Below are 21,231 nucleotides of genomic sequence, written 5' to 3'. Positions count from 1 at the left end.
TGGCCTATAGAGGGCTGTAGAACAAAGGGTTTCAGGGACATACCTTTAGTTGGTGTTCCTATCCAGTTGAGATATCGTGTGAGCTTCGTGGAGATGTAGGTCTTTCCTCGAGCTGGTAAACCCACCATTATCACCATCGTGGGGGAATTTGTAAACTGGGGTATGGATGCTGGAAGACAAACAGAGCCTCAAATCTTATCCCCAGGTTCACATGATATTCTGGTATCAACTCAGAGATGTAGAATTGGAATGAGCATCTCGCCCACCATTATAACAAGGAAAAAAAAAACTGGAAAATTGCAAATTGTCCTCTCTTGAATTCATGAGCAAACTGAGATTGCAGTGCAAAAAGCTAACCCAAAATCTGTAGACACAGGCATCTACAGGGAGCAACAGGGCCCAGGTACTTGCTTATCTTTTGCAGACACTACTGAATAATATGTAAAGTCATAAGAAGATACAGCTAAAATTTGTTAATGAATTGCTAAAAGTTGGTTGTGTGTTAGTGTGAGATTGTGAAACCCCTGTGGGCTGCAGACATAGGTGGTTTTGAATCCTCTTGCAGACTTTCCCCCTAGGAACTCCACCAGGTGCTGGCAGGGAAGAATGAGAAGAACCCGCAGAAAGATATCCTATAGCTCTGGTTTGGGGAGGGAAACAGAACAGCATCCATTGCTGAAATTGTGCCCAAAGCATTCTGCCTTCATACACTGCGGAACAAAGGCCTTAACCTTCACAGGGAAAGGCAATAAAACTGTAGTCTGAGCGCAATGGTGGAAATTCACTGCAGCTAGCAGAGAGGAATACCCAACGCCACTAAAACTCTGCCCAGACCAATCTACTCTATCTCCCCTAGGGAAAACAAGCCTTGCTCTGCAGAAGGAATGGCAATAGGAACTGAGGGCACAGGTGGAAACTCACCACAGGTGAAGGAGAAAATTTGAAAAAATGCTCTAACCCAGGAGGGATAGGAATATGTGCTAGGCCCACAGTTATATTTAGAGGAGGGGCAGGAACATTTGGGAAAGTCACACCTCTATGACTCAGGATAAGCCTGCCTAAGACTGAGCCTTAATCAAAATAATATAGTATGTCCCTAGTCCCCTATTCTCCACTACAAGGCTAAAATAAATCAAGTAAAATAATAGCAGACTTTATTTTTAAAGAATGCAAGAGGTAAGTTGCCTCCAGAGAGCAGCACAAAGGGAAGAATCAAGGAAAGAAAAAAACATAGTCTGAAGAGACAAAAAAATCATCAGGACAAGATTCAGTTATGACACGTGTTGGAATTTCCAACAGGCAATTTAAAATAGCTGTGATTAATATGTTAAATACTTTTCTATATTGGAAAAGTTAGACAACATGCAAGATCAGATAAGATAGCAGCAGGGGATAAAATGTATAAGAAAGAATCATATGTAAATACAAGAGAAAACACACATTAACAGATCTGAAGAATGCCTTCAGTGTGCTTATTAGTGAACTAGACACAGCTGAGGAATAAGTGAAATTGAAGCTAGAACAATAGAAATTACATAAACTGCAATGCAGAGAAAAAATAAAGGGTAAAAAAAGAAAACAGAACAAAACATCCAAGAGCTTTGGGACACTATCAAGTTAGAATACTAGAAGGAGAAGAGAGAGAGAATGGAGAAAAAAATATTTGAAGAAATAATTGCTGAAAATTTTCAAAATTAGCAATTGATATAAACCGCAGATCCAAGTATCTTAGAGAACACAAAGCAGGGTAAATAAAAGTTTTAAAAGAGCCACACCACACCCAGACATATCAAATTCAAACTGCAGAAAATCAGGCAAAATAAAATATTGAAGGCAGTCAGGGAAAAAGGGTGGAGGGAACACCTTACTTACAGAGGAACAAGAAGAATTACATGAGACTTCGTATCAGAGTCAATAAGCCAAAAATAGTGGAATGAAACCTTTAAAATATTGAAAGTAAAAACCCTGCCAATCCAATTCTAAATTCAGCAAAAATGTCCTTCAAAAATAAAGACAAAATAGAGACTTTTTTTCAAACAAAAATGGGAAATTCATCATCAGCAGACGTGTCTTATAAGAAATATTAAAGGACATTATTTAGGCAGAAGGGATATGATATAGGTCAGAAATTGGATCTACATAATTAAAGTAAGAGCATTGGAAAAGGAATACTTGAAGGCAAAATATATCTTTTTATTTTCCATATTTTTAATTGTTCTAAAAATAACTGACTGATGTGGAGAAAAGGGAACCCTCGTGTGCTGTTGGTGGGATTGTAAACTGGTTCAGCCACTATGGAAACAGTGAGGGTTTCCTCAAAAACTTAAAACTAGAACTACCATATGATCCAGCAATTCCACTTTTTGATATTTATCTGAAGAAAACAAAAAACACTAATCACAAAAGATATATGTACCCCCCTGTTCATTGCAGCATTATTTAAAATAGCCAAGATATGGAAGCAGTCTAAGTGTCCATCAATAGATGAATGGATAAAGAAGGTCTGTCATATATATATATATATATACATATATATATAATTTATATTATATGTATACACACACAATGGAATATTATTCAGCCATAAAAAATGAAATCTTGACCTTTGCAACCACATGGATGGATCTACAAGGTATTATGTGAAGTGAAATAAGTCAGACAGGGAAAGACAAATACCATATGATCTCACTTATATGCAAAATCCAAAAAATAAAAAAAGCAAACAAAACAAAATGAAAACAGACCCATAGATGCAGAGAACAAATGGATGGTTGTCAGAGGGGAGGTGGGGGGTGAATAGGTAAAGAGGATTGAGAGGTACAAACCTCCAGTTATAAAATAAATAAGCCACAGGGATGTAATATGCAGCATAAGGAATATGGTTGATAATATTGTAATAATAATAATTTTGTATGGGGACAGATGGTTACTAGACTTATCATGGTGATCATTTCATAATATATGCAAATGTTAAGTCATTACGTAGTAAACCTGAAACATAATATTGTATGTCAACTATATTTCCAATTAAAACAACCTGACTGTTTAAAGCAATAATAGTAACAGTGTATTGGGTATTTATAGCAAATGTAAAAATTAAATGATTACAATAGTGACACAAGGGAAGGGAGTAAGATTGGGAATATTCTATTGTAAGGTACTTGGACTACATGCAAAACAATATAGTGTTATTTGAAGATGAACCCAACTATTTTAAACTGTACATTGTAAACCCTAAGGAACCACTAAATTTTTTTTAAAAAAGATATATAAATGATAAGTAAATAGAGGAGATAAAATGGGATCATAAAAATACTCAAATAAAATAAGAAAAGTCGAAAGAGAGAGAGAGAGAACAAACAAAGAACAAATGCAATGAATAGAAAAACAGCAAGATGGTAGATTTTAATCCAACTGTATTAATAATCACTTTGAATGTGAATTTTCTAAACACACCAGTTAAAAGACAGAGATTGTCAGAGTGGACAAAAAAGCAAGAATCAACTAGAAGCCATCTACAAAACACATGCAGCTGGGTCCAGTTCTGGGACCTTCTTTTATCTCTCACTAACTAACTCGAATATAAAACCTTGATAGAATTCATGGACACCTATTTGAAAACTGAAAAGTAAATATAGGCAGATGGATTGGGAAAAAATTAGAGTTTGAAATACCACCTAAATAGTTATGAGTTCAACATTATTTTTTTCCCTCCAGCATCCTAAGCCTGAATTGGACATGATATGAAACCCAGAGGTGAGCACTGTTCAACAGACAGAGTGCAATACAGGAGAAGCCTTGATGTTATGGCCTAAGGAGTGGAAAAGAGAACTCCTAAATGTGAGAATGTGAGAATGTGAGAAATTCCTCAGGTTTTTATTTACTCTACTTCTGTTTTGGTCCCACAGTGGGAGTAGTGACAGCAAAAGTAGTCCAGAAGCAAGAGTGGTCCATAAAGGGAACTTCCAGGAATCAAAAATCTCAGGGATAAGGTCCTTTCTCTAGGTGGAGCCATGTCATCAAGGGGACAAAACTAAACTTCATACTAATTTTTCCTCTCTCTCTCCTGCAACTTGTTTCTGGAAGTGATACTAACAAGAAAGTGGGTGGTTTCTGAACAGAGGACAGAAAATGGGAGCCTAGAGAAATGGAAAGTACTGAAAAACTATGGGAGAGGGAGCAGTTTAGAAAAGAAATTGCAAAAAGTGGTTTTGAACCGCTGGGTTCACGTTTGATCTGTGAGTGCTTTGATGTGACCCTAATTAGCCTACCAAAGATTTGGAAAGTGAATCATCCCAAGTCCCACACTGACCACTAGGTGGTGCACACACCGTACTGGTCTAAATAGTACTATGAAAGTTTCAAAAACTTAACTGATGTTGGAACCCCAATACACAGAAGGGTAAAACAAAAATATCAACCTCCATAGGATAAAAACAATACTCTTGTTCTCAAATGATATTAACAATGTCCACAATACAAACTAAAATCAATCAAGATACAAATAACTATGAAATCTCAACTCACATGAAAAAAGACCATCAAAAGACATGAATGATGAGATGACACAGACGATGGAATTGTCTAAAATTATCTATTATAAAAATTCTTGAATGAGAGAGCAGATCAAGATGGCAGAGCAGTAGAATATGAATCTCACCTCCTCCCACAAATACATCAAAAATACACCTTCATGTGGAATGATTCTCACAGAATATCTACCGAACGCTGGCAGACTCAGACCTCAGACTCCTGAAAGGGCAAGAAAATCTCCATGAAACAGGGTAAGACAAAAGAAAAAAGAAAAAAAGAAAGAGGGAAAGAAATTGGGGCAGGACCTGCACACCTGGGAGGGAGCTGTGAAAGAGGAAAAGGTCCCACACCCTGGAAAGTCCCCTCACCTGCAGGGAGATCAGCCAGGACAGGGGGAGAGCTTCAGAGCCTTCGAGGAGAGTGCAGCAGCTAGTTTGCAGCAGCCAGAACAGAGAGAAATCTGCACAGATGGTATCGGAGCTACCTTGTCACATTATTCCAGGGTGCAGAGACAACAGAGGGAACACTGCCCATTGGGAACCCAAACAGGTATGAGCCAGGCAGAATTGGATGTTTCAACTGCAGGTATTCATTGACCTGCATTCACTAGTGCCTTCAACTACCCTCTAGGATATTTTCCATGATACCTTTCCTTTTCATGAAATGGGCCAGAAAAGGTATGCTGTGGAGAACCAAAAGAAGTGGTGAAGAGCAAGGGGTGTCACTGAACCTGGTAATGAGAACTCAGTGAACCGCTGGTCTGTTCCTGTCCCTCCAGAAAGCTGTACCTTAGAATTGCATGAAACCACCTGTTCATACTTCAGGGTTCCTCCATAAAAGAAGATTGGTTATGGGGGTTGGAGACAAGATGGTGGAGTAGAAGGACTTGAGCTCACCACCTCCCACAGAAACACCAAAATCACCACTAACTGCTGAACAACCATTAAAAAAAAAAGATAGGAACCTACCAAAAAAGATATTCTACATCCAAAGACAAAGAAGAAGCCACAAAAAGATGATAGGAGAGGCACATTCGCAATTCAGTCAAATCCCATATCCACCAGGTGGGTGACCCACAAACTGGAAAATAATTATATTGCAGAGGTTCTCCCACAGGAGTGAGAGTTCTGAGCCCTGCATAAAGCTTACAAGTCTGGGGGTCTGGCATTAGGAGGAGGAGCCCCCAGAACATTTGGCTGTGAAGGCCAGTGGGGCTTGATCACAAGAACTCCACAGGACTGGTGGAAACAGAAACTCTACTCTTAGAGGGTGCACACAAGTTCTCATGTGCCCCAGGACCCAGGGAAAAGCAGTGACTTCAGAGGGGAGCCTGGTGCAGACCTACATGCTGGTCTTTGAAGGTCTCCTGGGGAGTCAGGGGGTGGCTGAGGCTCACTGTGGGAACAAGGACAGTGGAGGCAGAGACTCTGGGGAGTATTCATTGGCATGAGCTCTCCTGGAAGCTGCCATTTTCGCAGCAAGACCTGGCTCTACCCAACATCCTGTAGGCTACAGAGCTGGGAGGCCTCAGGCCAAACAACCAACAGGGCAGTAACACAGCTCCACCCATCAGCAGACAGGCCGCCTAAAGTCTTCCTGAGCCCACAGCCACCTCTAAACACACCACGTGCCACAGCCCTGCCCACCTGAGGGACAAGATCCAGCTCCAACCAACAGTGATCAGGCACTAGTCCCTCCCACCAGGAAGCCTGCACAAGCCTCTAGACAAGCCTCACCCAGCAGGAGGCAGACACCAGAAGCAAAAGAAATGACAAGCCTGCAGAACAGAGATCACAAACACAGAAAGTTAGACAAAATGAGACAGCAGAGGAATATGTTCCTGATGAAAGAACAAGATAAAACCCCAGAAGAACAACTAAGTGAAGTGGAGATAGGCAAAATACCCAAACAAGAATTCAGAATAATAATAGTAAAGATAATCCAAGATGTTGGAAAAAGAATGGAGGCACAGACTGAGAAGTAGAAGAAATGTTTAAAAGAGAGCTAGAAGATATAAAGAACAAACAGAGTTGAACAATACAATAACTGAAATAAAAAATACACTAGAAGGAATCAATAGCAGAATAAATGAGGCAGAAGAACAGATAAGTGAGCTGGAAGACAGAATGGTGGAAATCATTGCTGTGGAACAGAATAAAGAAAAAAGCATGAAAAGAAATGAGGACAGTCACAGAAACCTCTGGGATAACATTAAATGCACAACATTCACATTATAAGAGTCCCAGAAGGAGAAGAGAGAGAAAGGCCTGGGAAAATATTGGAAGAGATAATAGCTGAAAACTTCCCTAACATGGGAAAGGAAACAGTCACCGAAGTCCAGGAAGCACAGAGTCCCATACAGGATAAACCCAAGGAAGAACACACCAAGACACATATTAATCAAACTGACAAAAATTAAAGACAATGAAAAAACATTAAAAGCAACAAATAATATGCAAGGGAATCTCCATAAACTTATCAGCTGATTTTTCAGCAGAAATCATGCAGGCCAGAAAGGAGTGGCAGGATATATTTAAAGTGATAAAAGGGAAAAACCTACAACCAAGTATATTCTACCCAGCAAGGCTCTCATTCAGATCCATCAGAGAAATCAAAAGTGTAAAGCAAAAGCTAAGAGAATTCAACACAACCAAACCAAGCTTTAACACAAATGCACAAATGCTAAATGAAATTCTCTAGGTGGAAAAGAAAAGGCCACAACTAGAAACAAGAAAATTACAAATGGAAAAGCTCAACAGTAAAGGCAAACATACAGTAAAGGTAGGAAATCATCTGCACACAAATGATATCAAAACCAGAAATTGTGAGGAGACTACAAATGCAGGATATTGGAAATGCATTTGAAATTAATAAGAGACCAGCAACTTAAAACAATCTTGTATATAGTATATATAGAGACTGTTATATCAAAACCTCATGATAACCACAAAACAAAAGTCTACAATAGATACATACACAAAAAAGAAAAAGGAATACAAACACAACACTAAGGATAATTATCAAACTAGAGAGAAGAGAACAAAAGAGGAAGGGAAGAAAAACACTAATAAAACAAATCCAAAACAATTAACAAAGTGGCAATAAGAATGTACATATTGATAATTACCTTGAATTTAAACAGATTAAATGCTCCAACCAAAAGACATAGACTGGCTGAATGGATACCAAAAAAACAGACCCCTATATATGCTGTCTACAAGAGACCCACTTCAGATCTGGGGGGACACACAGACTGAAAGTGAGAGGATGGAAAAAGATATTCCATGCAAATGGAAATCAAAAGAAAGCTGGAGTAGCAATACTCATACCAGACAAAATAGACTTTAAAATAAAGACTGTTACAAGAGACAAAGAAGGAAACTACATAATGATCAAGGGATCAATCCAAGAAGACGATATAACAATTGTAAATATATATGCACCCAAAATAGGAGTACCTCAATTTATAAGGCAAATACTAACAGCCATAAAAGGAGAATTGAAAGTAACACAGTAATAGTGGGGGAATTTAACACCTCACTTTCATCAATGGACAGATCATCCAGACAGAAAATCAATAAGGAAACAGAGGTCTTAAATGACACATTAGACCAGATGGGCTTAATTGATATTTATAGAGCATTCCATCCACAAGCTGCAGAATACACATTATTTTCAAGTGCACATGGAACATTCTCCAGGATTGATCACATGCTGGACCACAAAGCAAACCTTGGTAAATTTAAGAAAATTGAAATCATATCAAGCAACTTTTCCGACACAACTCTATGAGATTAGAAATTAACTACAATTTTTTAAAAAGCTGTAAAAAACACAAACACATGGAGGTTAAACAATATGTTACTAAACAACCGATGGATCTCTGAAGAAATTGAAGAGGAAATCAATAAATACCTAGAGACAAATCAAAATGAAATCAAGAAGATCCGAAACCTATGGGACACAGCAAAAGCAGTTCTAAAAGGGAAGTTTACGGCAATACAATCTTCCCTCAGGAAACATGAAAAATCTCAAATAAACAATGTAATCTTATACTTAAAGCAACTAGATAAAGAAGAACAAACAAAACCCATAGTCAGTAGGAGAAAAGAAATCATAAAGATCAGAGTAGAAATAAATGACATAGGGACAAAAAAAAAACAATAGAAAAAGTCAATGAAACTAAAAGCTGCTTCTTTGAAAAGATAAACAAAGTGATAAACATTTAGCCAGACTCAAGAAAAGCAGAGAGAGGGCTCAAATCAACAAAATTAGAAATGAAAAAGGAGAAGGTACAACTGACACCACAGAAATACAAAGGATCATAAGAGACTACTACTAGCAACTATATGCCAGTAAAATGGACAACCCGGAAGAAATGGACAAATTCTTAGAAAGGTACAATCTCCCAAGACTGAACCAGGAAGAAATAGAAAATATGAACAGAGCAGTCACAAGTAATGAAATTGAAGCTGTGATTTAAAAACTCCCAACAAACAAAAGCCCAGGACCAGATGGCTTCACAGGCGAATTCTATCAAACATTTAGAGAAGAATTAATACCTATCCTTCTGAAACTATTCCAAAAAATTGCAGAAGAAAGAACACTCCCAAACTCATTCTATGAGGCCACCATCACTCTGATAATAAAACCAGACAAAAATACCACAGGAAAGAAAATTACAGGCCAATGTCACTGATGAACACTGACACAAAAATTCTCAACAAAATACTAGCAAACCAAATCCAACAACACATTAAAAGGATCATACACCATGATCGAGTGAGATTTATCCAAGGGATGTAAGGATTTTTCAATATCTGCAAATCAATCAGTGCGATACATGACATCAGCAAATTGAAGAATAAAAACCATATGATCACCACAATAGATGCAAAAAAAGCTTTTGACAAAATTCAACAACAATTTATGATAAAAATTCTCCAGAAATTGGGCATAGAGGGAACCTACCTCAACATAATATAGGCCATATATGACAAACTTTCAGCTAACATCATACTCAACAGTGAAAAGCTGAAAGCATTTCCTTTAAGATCAGGAACAAGACAAGGATGTCCACTCTCACCACTTTTATTCAACATAGTTTTGGAAGTCCTAGCCATGGCTATCAGAGAAGAAAAAGAAATAAAAGGAATCCAAATCGGACAAGAAGTAAAACTGTCACTGTTTGCAGACTTGATACTATACATAGAAAATCCTAAAGATGCTACCTGAAAACTACTAGAGCTCATTAATGAATTCAGTAAAGTTGCAGGATATGAAATAAATATACAAAAATCTGTTGCGTTTCTGTACACTAACAGCAAAAGATCAGAAAGAGAAATTGAGGAAACAATCCCATTTACCATTGCATCAAAAATAATAAAATACCTAGGAATAAACCTACCTAAAGAGGAAAAATACCTGTACTCTGAAAATATGGAGAGTAAAAGGAGCTAGATTGACTAAAATAATTGCAAGATAAGAACAATTTTGGAGGAAACTTCCTACTTGATTTTAAGATTTATTATAAAGGTACAGTGTAGTATGGGCAAAGGATAGACATATAGATCAAAAGAATGGAATAGAGAAACCAGAAATAGATCCACTCAAACACAGTTAAGTTTTTTTGCCATGCAGAAGCTTTTTAGTTTGATGTAGTCCCACTTGTCTATTTTTGCTTTTGTTGCTAGTGCTTTTTGTGTCATATCCAAGAAATCACTGCCTAGACTAATGTCATGAAGCTTTCTCCTTAAGTTTTCTTCTAAGAGTTGTACAGTTTCAGGTCTTATATTTAAATATTTAATGAATTTTGACTTGATTTTTGTGTATGTTGTAAGATAAGGGTCCAATTTCATTCTTTTCCATGTGGATATCCAGTTTCCCCACTACCATTTGTTTAAGAGACTATCCTTGAAATCAGGATCATCAAGAAATTATCTGCACTACCATGTTCATTGAAGCATTATTCACAATAGCCAAGATATAGAAATAACCTAAATATCCATCAACTGGTGAATGCATTAAGAAAATATGGTATATACATATAATTGAATATTATTCATCCTTAAAAAATAAGGAAATCCTGTCATATGTGACAACATGGATGAACCTGGAGTACATTAGGTTAAGTGAAATAAGCCAGTTCCAGAAGTTCAAATACTGCATGATTACACTTATATGAGATATCTAAAATAGTCAAACTCAAAAGCAGAGAGTAGAATAGTTGTTGCCAGGAAATCAGGAGTTGCTATTCAATGGGTATAGAGTTTGAGTCATACAAGGTGAATAGTTCTAGAGATCTACTGTAATAGTGCCTATAATTAATAATACTTTATTATGCACTTAAAACATTGTTAAGAGGTTAGATCTCATGTTGTGTTCTTGCCACAATATAAAAAAGCAACTACCAATTGTCTAATTTTTATGTAATATCAAAGAAAAATACAATTATCTAAAAATAAAGGCTATTAGCATATTGCTGTTTTCCCAAGCTATGGTATAGGAGGACAAATTTTCTTCATATATTTCAACCAAGATAACACATTGCAACAGATTGAATGCAGAAGGTATGAAAATACATCTATCTTCTATTAAGCCAGACATAAAAGAGATTTGCAAATTCATAAAACAATTTTTCTTTACCTTCTTTGAGGGGAAATGAAGTTATTTTTATGAAAAATGTGCTATTTATGTTATCATGTAGTAGGTTTATTATTTTCATGTTTAAGTGGGTTAATAAATATATATTATAAAGAAAAAAGAATATACCATGAAATCATTAAATTTAAAAAAGCAAGAGTAGCTGTTACTATTCAGCTAATTAGACTTCAGTGCACAGAAAATTACTACATACAAAAGGGAATTACATAATGATAAAAGATCAATCCCTTAGGAATAGATAATAATCCAAAGTGTATGCATACCAGACAACAGAGCCTCAAAATAAATGAAGCAAAAACTAAAAGGAGAAATAGACAAATGCACAAGTATATCTGAGGACTCCAACATACACTCTCAGGAATTAATAGGATCATTAGACAGAAAATCAGCAACAGTATAGAAGAATTAAACAGCACAATAAATCAGCAGTATCTAATTGACATTTATAAAGCACTACACCCAGAAACAACAGAATAAATATTTTGTTCTAGTGCCCATGGTACATTTCCATGTCCTGGGCCATTAAACAATACAGTAAATCAAAAGTGATTGACATTAAACATAGTGTATTCTCTGATCATAATTGAATCAAAGTAAAAATCAACAGAAGAAGGAAGACAGCAAAGTCTCTAAACACTTGGAAATTAAAGAACATACTTCTAAATAATCCATGACTGAAAAAAGAAGTCTCAAAAGAAATTTTGAAAATACACATAGCACTGATTTAAAGTTAAAAAACAACTTCTCAAAATATGAGGGGTGCAGCTAAAGCAGTACTGATAGGGGCATTTATAGCACTACAATCCTTACATTGGAAAAAGGAAAAGTCTCAAATCAGTAATCTAAGTTACCACTTTAAAAAAACTAGAAAAATAAGACCAAAATAAACAAAAGCAAGCAGAAGGAAAGAAATATTAGATAAGAGCAGAAATCAATGAAAACAGAAAAACAATAGAGAAAATGAATAAAATAAAAAGCTGATTCCTAAAAAAGATAAAGGAAATGGATCAACCTTTAGCAAGACTGACAAATATAAAAAGAGAGAAGACACAAATGGCCATTATCAGAAATAAAATAGGTTATATCACTACATATCCTGCAGTCATTTAAAAGCCAGTAAGGGAATACTACAAACAATTTTACTCTTATAAATTTGACTACTTAGAATATATAGACCAATTCCTTGAAAACCACAACCTCCCACAACTCAACCAAGATGAAATAGGCAATCTGAATAGTCCTATAATCATTAAAGTAATTGAATTAAAATTAAAATCTCCAGAAATAGAAATCTCTAGGCTCAGATGTATTCATGTGAGAAATCTACCACCCATTTAAAGAAGAATTAACACAAATTTTACACAATAACTTCAAGAAAACAAAAAGAGAAGGGAGGATTCCCAGCTAATTTTATGAGGTCAGAATTACCCTGATACCAAAACAATACGAATAGAGTATCCAAAAAACCCCTATAGGTCAATGTCTCTCATGAACTTAAATATAAAAATCATCAAGAAAATGTTGGCAAATAGAATCCAACATTGCATAAAAAGAATTATATGCAATGAGTAAGTGGGATTCAGTGCAAGTATGTAAGGCTAGATGAACATTCAAAAAAATCAATTAATGCAACCCACAATATTGATAAGCTAAAGAAGAAAAATATGTCAATGCATGTAGAAAAAACACTTCATATATTAAACACTAATTAGTGATAAAAATTATTGGCAAGTTAGGAATAGAAATGAATTACTTAAACTTGATAAGCAATCTTTACAACAAAAACCTATTGTCATTATTACCCTTAAAAGTGAAAGACTTGGACTTCCCGGGTGGCACAGTGGTTAAGAATCCACGTGCCAATTCAGGGGACATGGGTTCGATCCCTGGTCTGGGAAGATCCCACATGCCACGGAGTAACTAAGCCCGTGTGTCACAACTACTGAGCCTGCACTCTAGAGCCCACAAGCCACAACTACTGAAGCCCGTGTGCAGAGCCTGTGCTCCACAAGAAGAAAAGCCACTGAAATGAGAAGCCCATGCACCACAACGAAGAGTATACCCTGCTCTCTGCAACTAGAGAAAGCCTGCATGCAGCAATGAAGACCCAATGCAGCCAAAAATAAATAAAATAAAATAAATAAATTTTAAAAAAGTAAAAGACAATACTTTCCCCCTAAGATCAGAACCAATGTAAAGATGTTCACTCTCTCTACTCTTTTGACATAGTACTGGAAGTGTTAACCACTGCAATAAGGCAGTAAAAGGAAATAAAAGGCATACGGTTTAGAAAAGAATAAATAAAATATTTCCTATTTGTAGATGTCATGATTATCTATATAGAAATTCCCCAAAAGTATAAAAATTCTTAGAACTAACAAGTGAGTTCGGCAAGGATGAAGGAACAAGATCAACACAAAAAATCAATTGTGAGACTTTTACTTCCATCATTAGGAGTTCTGAGAACCCACTCCTCAGTGAAAAAAGCAAAACTGTCAAATATTATTTAAAAGAATAACCTTTTAAAGTCTCTGAAAATTATCCTAATGGGATACAGCACATGAAGCATTTATTCAAAAAAATCAACCAAAATTCAGTAAGAACAGTGAGAATCTGTGGCATTTTTGCCATGATCCTCACTCCTGCTCCCCAAGTTTAGTTTAATGGAACCTCCACTCCAGGTGTGTGTGTGACCAAAAAGATGGGGCTCCCTTCCCCCTCAGAGAGTTCACCCAATCAAATGATATGGTACCTCAGTGGGAGGGGCAGATATTCAGCACCTCACATCCCTTCCAGCTCCAAGTTGCAGTAGCAAATGTAGCTCAGAGGTTGGAGATGCCCTTCCCTCATCCAGTCCCTACCCAGAGGATGAAGGTTATACCCCAGGTGCACTAGGCTGAGAATACTGAGTTCCTGATCACCCTTACTCCAACTTGCTCAGAGGCCAGAAGTACTACACCAAGATAGGCAAACAGAGAAGACCAGAGGCCACTGCCCCACCCAGCACCCACAGCAGTGGATCAGAAGGTTTGCCCATGGAGAGAAGCAATCCATAAGACAAGAGCCTAAGGGTGCTCTTGAAAACAATAGGTCCACTTAATTAAGAGCAACAAGCTAAACCATAGACCAGCTAGTTCACCAGAGAGAACCAGAGAAAGAGCCAATTAAGAAGAGCCCTCCTCGGGTCAGAGCTAACCTCAAAGACAACTTTTGCCAGAATTTAATTAGATAACACTGATGAGCAATGTACGCCTTGGGGCAATATAAAAAATAATAGCAATCAGCTAATAATTAGTGGATCCCAGAGTGTAATACCAGATGAGACTGACAGCTTAGTAATCGGGGAAAGAGATAGTCAAAGTGAGCCCAAAGTCTATGCCCTCCAAGAAGTAACACCAAAGGCTTCACACTGCAGAGAAATAGAATTCACTAAAATAGCCTAACCAAGTCACAAAGCAAAGAGTTATATTAGAGTAAGGAAATGACATAAGAAGTTAATTCAAACCCATAGAAAAAATGAACAGAATCAGACAGTAAATATTAAAAAAAACTTTATAAATATATATGTGCTCTCCTTAATTTTCTCAGCTTCTTTAAAACATAAAATTATATAAAATAACAATTATAAAAATATATTGTTGGGGGCTTCCCTGGTGGCGCAGTGGGTGAGAATCTGCCTGTCAAGGCAGGGGACATGGGTTCGAGCCCTGGTCTGGGAAGATCCCACATGCCATGGAGCAGCTGGGCCCGTGAGCCACAACTACTGAGCCTGCGCGTCTGGAGCCTGTGCTCCACAACAAGAGAGGCCGCGATAGTGAGAGGCCCGCGCACCGCGATGAAGAGTGGCCCCCGCTTGCCACAACTGGAGAAAGCCCTCGCACAGAAACGAAGACCCAACACAGCCAAAAATAAAAATAAATAAAATAAAGAATTACAAAAATATATTGTTGGGTTTTTAGCATGTAAAGATATGATATGTATGAAATAATAGCACAAAAAAGAAAATGGAATAGAGATACATAGTGGTAACATTTCTATATCTTATTGGAATTAACTTAGTATAAATCTAAAGTAGATTCTAATAGTTAAGATGTATATGGAAAGCCCTAGAGCAACCACTAAGGAAATATCTCAAAAATATACAGTGAAAAAATTATTAAAGGAATTAAATATTAAACTAGATAACATTAACTTAATGCAAAAGAAAGGAGGAATAGAAGGAAAAAGACATAATCTATATAGAAAAGTTAAAAGTGGCACATTTAAATCCAACTACATCAATAATAACATTAAATGTTAATGGATCAAGCAATCCAATCAAAAGGTGGAAAATGTCTAACTGGATTAAAAACAAGATCCAAATATATGATGCCTACAGAAAATACACTTTAGATTCAAAGACACAGATAGATGAAAAGTAAAAGAATGTAAAAAATATATCATGCAAAGACCAACCAGAAGAAAGTTGGAGTGGCTATACTAAGAACAGATGCTAAAAAACATTGCTAGAGATATGTAAGGACATTATATAATGACAAAAGGGTCAATCCATAAGGAATATATTATAATTATGTCTAAGAAGAGGGCCCCACAATATGTGGAGCAAAAACTGACAATTGAAGCAAGCAATAGACAATTTGATGACAATATTTGGAGACATTAAGACGGAACTTTCAATAATGAATAGGACAACTACACAGAAGATAAACAGAGAAACAGAAGATTTGAACAACACTGTACACAAACCAGTCCTAACAGACATCTATAAAACACTCCACCTCAAAACAGCAGAATATACATTCTTCCCAAGTGCACATCAAACATTCTCTAGGATACATCATAGTCTAAGTCATAAAATAAGCTACAGTAAACATAAAAGTATTGAAATCATATAAAGTTTGTTCTCCAGTCATAATGGAGTGAAATTAGAAATTAACATTAGAGAGAACTTTGGGAAATTCACAAGTATGTGAACCATAAGGAGGGATATTATAATTTGATCCAGAATAGAAAAGCATTAAAGAAAATCAACAAACCCCAAATTGGTTCTTTGAAAAGATTAACAAACTCAACAAACTTTTAGCTAGATTGACCAAGAAAAAAAGAGAGAAAAAACTCAAATGAATAAATTCAGGAATGGGGAGGAGCTGCAAGATGACGGAAGAGTAAGACGCGGCAATCACCTTCTTCCCACAAATATATCAGAAATACATCTACATGTGGAACAGCTCCTACAGAACACCTACTGAACGCTGGCAGAAAACCTCAGACCTCCTAAAAGGCAAGAAACCCCCCACGTACCTGGGTAGGACAAAAGAAAAAAGAAAAAACAGAGACAAAAGAATAGGGACGGGACCTGCACCAGTAGAAGGGAGCTGTGAAGGAGGAAAGGTTTCACACACTAGGAAGCCATTTCAAGGGGAGAGATTGCGGGTGGCAGAGGGGGGAAGCTTCGGAGCCACGGAGGAGAGCGCAGCAACAGGAGTGCAGAGGGCAAAGCAGAGAGATTCCTGCACAGAGGATCGGTGCCAAACAGCACTTACCAGCCCGAGAGGCTTGTCTACTCACCCGCCGGGGCGGGCGGGGGCTGGGAGCTGAGGCTCCGGCTTCGGTCAGATCCCAGGGAGAGGACTGGGGTTGGCTGCGTAAACACAGCCTGAAGGGGGCTAGTGCACCACGGCTAGACAAAAGGGAGTCTGGGAAAAGGTCTGGAACTGCCGAAGAGGCAAGAGACTTTTTCTTGCCTCTTTGTTTCCTGGTGCACGAGGAGAGGGGATTAAGAGCGCCGCTTAAAGGAGCTCCAGAGACGGACGTGAGCCGCGGCTATCAGCACAGACCACAGAGATGGGCATGAGACGCTAAGGCTGCTGCTGCAGCCACCAAGAAGCCTGTGTGCAAGCACAGGTCACTAACCACACCTCCCCTCCCGGGAGCCTGTGCAGCCTGCCACTGCCAGGGTTGCATGATCCAGGAACAACTTCCCCAGGAGAACACACAGTGTGCCTCAGGCTGTTGCAACGTCACTCTGGCCTCTGCCACCACAGGCTCGTCCTGCACTCCGTACCCCTCCAGCCCCCTGGCCTGAGTGAGCCAGAGCCCCCTAATCACCTACTCCTTTAACCGCATCCTGTCTGAGCGAAGAACAGAAGCCCTCAGGTGACCTACACGCAGAGGCAGGGCCAAATCCAAAGCTGAATCCCAGGAGCTGTACGAACAAAGAAGACAAAGGGAAATCTCTCCCAGCAGCCTCAGGAGAAGTGGATTAAATCTCCACAGTCAACTTGATTTACCCTGCATCTGTGGAATACGTGAATAGACAACGAATCATCCCAAATTGAGGAAGTGGACTTTGGGAGCAACGATAAATATATATATTTTCCCTTTTTCTCTTTTTGTGAGTGTGTATGTGTATGCTTCTGTGTGTGATTTTGTCTGTATAGCTTTGCTTTTACCATTTGTCCTAGGGTTCTGTCTGTCCGTTTTTTTTGATTGTTTTTGTGTTTTTTTTGTTTCGTTTGTTTTTTTTTAGTATAGTTTTCAGCAGTTAATATCATTGGTGGATTTGTTTTCTGGTTTGCTTGTTCTCTTCTTTATTTCTTTCTCTTCTAATTACTTAAAAATTTTTTTAATAATTATTTTTTATCTTTTATTTTATCTTATTTTCTTTTCTTTTCTTTTCTTTCTTTCTTTCTTTCTTTCTTTCTTTCTTTCTTTCTTTCTTTCTTTCTCCCTTTTATTTTGAGCCATGTGGATGACAAGCTCTTGGTGCTCCAGCCAAGGGTCAGGGCTGTGCGTCTCAGGGGGGAAAGCCAAGTTCAGGTCATTGATCCACCAGAGACATCCCAGCTCCATGTAATATCAAATGGTGAAAATCTCCCAGAGATCTCCATCTCAATGCCAAGACCCAGCTCCACTCAACGACAAGCAAGCTACAATGCTGGACACCCCATGCCAAAAAACTAGCAAGACAGGAACACAACCCCACCCATTAGCAGAGAGGCTTCCTGAAATCATAAGGTTACAAACGCCCCAAAACACACCACCAGACGTGGACATGCCCAGCAGAAAGACAAGATCCAGCCTCATCCACCAGAACACAGGCACTAGTCCCCTCCACCAGGAAGCCTACACAACCCACTGAACCAAACTTAGCCACTGGGGGCAGACACCAAAAACAACAGGAACTACCAACCTGCAGCCTGTGAAAAGGAGACCCCAAAAACAGTAAGTTAAGCAAAATGAAAATACACAGCAGATGAAGGAGCAAGGTAAATACCCACCAGACCTAACAAATGAAGAAGAAATAGGCAGTCTACCTGAAAAAGAATTCAGAATAATGATAGTAAAGATGATCCAAAATCTTGGAAATAGAATAGATAAAATAAAAGAAACGTTTAAAAAGGACCTAGAAGAACTAAAGAGCAAACAAACAATGATGAACAACACAATAAATGAAATTTAAAATTCTCTAGAAGGGATCAATAGCAGAATAACTGAGGCAGAAGAACGGGTAAGTGACCTGGAAGATAAAATAGTGGAAATAACTACTGCAGAGCAGAATAAAAAAAAAAGAATGAAAAGAATTGAGGACAGTCTCAGAGACTTCTGGGACAATATTAAATGCACCAACATGCGAATAATAGGGGTCCCAGATGAAGAAGTGAAAAAGAAAAGGACTGAGAAAATATTTGAAGAGATTATAGTTGTAAACTTGCCTAATATGGGAAAGGAAAGAGTTAATCAAGTCCAGGAAGCACAGAGAGTCCCATACAGGATAAATCCTAGGAGAAACATGCCAAGACACATATTAATCAAACTATCAAAAATTAAATACAAAGAAAAAATATTAAAAGCAACAAGGGAAAAACAACAAATAGCATACAAGGGAATCCCCTAAAGGTTAACAGCTGATCGTTCAGCAGAAATTCTGCATGCCAGAAAGGACTGGCAGGACATATTTAAAGTGATGAAAGGGAAGAACCTACAACCAAGATTACTCTATCCAGCAAGGATCTCATTCAGATTTGATGGAGAAATTAAAACATTTACAGACAAGCAAAAGCTAAGAGAATTCAACACCACCAAAACAGCTTTACAAAAAATGCTAAAGGAACTTCTATAGGCAGGAAGCAGAAGAGAAGGAAAAGACCTACAATAACAAACCCAAAACAATTAAGAAAATGGTAATAGGAACATACATATCGATAATTACCTTAAATGTAAATGGATTAAGTGCTCCAATCAAAAGACATACACTGGCTGAATGGATACAAAAACAAGACCTGTACATATGCTGTCTACAAGAGACCCACTTCAGACCTAGGGACACATACAGACTGAAAGAGAGGGGATGGAAAAAGATATTCCATGCAAATGGAAATCAAAAGAAAGCTGGAGTAGCAATTCTCATATCAGAAAAAATAGACTTTAAAACAAAGACTATTACAACATACAAAGAAGGACACTACATAATGATCAAGGGATCAATCCAAGAGAACATATAACAATTTTAAATATTTATCACCCAAAATAAGAGTACCTCAATACATAAGGCAAATACTAACAGCCATAAAAGGGGAAATTGACAGTAACACAATCATAGTAGGGGACTTTAACACCCCGCTTTCACCAATGGACATATCATCCAAAATGAAAATAAATAAGGAAACACAAGCTTTAAATGACACATTAAACAAGATGGACTTAATTGATATTTATAGGACATTCCATCCAAAAACAACAGAATACACTTTCTTCTCAAGTGCACATGGAACATTCTCCAGGATAGATCATATCTTGGGTAACACATCAAGCCGTGGTAAATTTAAGAAAATTGAAAGTATCTTTTCTGACCACAATGCTATGAGACTAGATATCAATTACAGGAAAAAATCTGTAAAAAATACAAACACATGGAGGCTAAACAATACACTGCTTAATAACCAAGAGATCATTGAAGAAATCAAAGAGAAAATCAAAAAATACCTAGAAACAAATGACAATGAAAACACGACAACCCAAAAACTATGGGATGCAGCAAAAGCAGTTCTAAGAGGGAATTTTATAGCAATACAATCCTACCTTAAGAAACAAGAAACATCTCAAATAAACAACCTAACCTTACACTTAAAGCAATTAGAGAAAGAAGAACAAAAAGACCCCAAAGTTAGCAGAAGGAAACAAATCATAAAGATCAGATAAAAAATAAATGAAAAAGAAATGAAGGAAACGATAGCAAAGATCAATAAACCAAAAGCTTGTTCTTTGAGAAGATAAACAAAGTTGATAAACCATTAGCCCGACTCATCAAGAAGAAAAGGGAGGAGACTCAAATCAATAGAATTAGAAATGAAAAAGTGGAAGTAACAGCTGACACTGCAGAAATACAAAGGATCATGAGAGATTACTACAAGCAACTATATGCCAATAAAATCGACAACCTGGAAGAAATGGATAAATTCTTAGAAATGCACAACCTTCCGAGACTGAACCAGGAAGAATTAGAAAATATGAACAGACCAATCACCAGCACTGAAATTGAAACTGTGATTAAAAATCTTCCGACAAACAAAAGCCCAGGACCAGATGGCTTCACAGTCGAATTCTATCAAACGTTTGGAGAAGAGCTAACACCTATCCTTCTCAAACTCTTCCAAAGTATAACAGAGGAAGGAACACTCCCAAACTGATTCTACAAGGCCACCATCACCCTGATACCAAAACCAGACAAAGATGTCACAAAGAAAGAAAACTACAGGACAATATCACTGATGAACATAGATGCAAAAATCCTCAACGAAGTACTAGCAAACGGAATCCAACAGCACATTAAAAGGATCAGACACCATGATCAAGTGGGGTTTGTCCCAGGAATGCAAGGATTCTTCAATAGCCACAAATCAATCAATGTGATACATCATATTAACAAATTGAAGAATTAAAACCATATGATCATCTCAATAGATGCAGAGAAAGCTTTCAACAAAATTCAACACCCATTTATGATAAAAACCCTCCACAGAGTAGGCATAGGGG

General features: G+C 37.5%; 1 protein-coding gene across 8 annotated transcripts in view; it reads right to left on the bottom strand.

Annotated features, from left to right (window-relative positions):
- PFKFB1 (6-phosphofructo-2-kinase/fructose-2,6-biphosphatase 1) overlaps positions 1 to 21,231 on the bottom strand; it is a 72,490-nt gene that overhangs the window by 34,853 nt on the left and 16,406 nt on the right. For all 8 annotated transcript variants that reach the window (XR_005018278.1, XR_005018277.1, XR_005018279.1 and 5 more), the window contains one exon: positions 44 to 169. Coding sequence is in view for 5 of the 8 variants with exons in the window: in XM_036839201.1 (XP_036695096.1) it covers positions 44 to 169 (126 nt within the window). In the remaining 3 variants the exon portion in view is untranslated. The remainder of the gene's footprint in view (positions 1 to 43; positions 170 to 21,231) is intronic.

Source organism: Balaenoptera musculus, chromosome X, assembly GCF_009873245.2.
Source record: "Balaenoptera musculus isolate JJ_BM4_2016_0621 chromosome X, mBalMus1.pri.v3, whole genome shotgun sequence".
Classification (NCBI taxonomy): domain Eukaryota; kingdom Metazoa; phylum Chordata; class Mammalia; order Artiodactyla; family Balaenopteridae; genus Balaenoptera; species Balaenoptera musculus.
The sequence above is the reverse complement of the archived record's forward strand: the minus strand, read 5'-3'. Positions and strand labels throughout refer to the sequence as shown.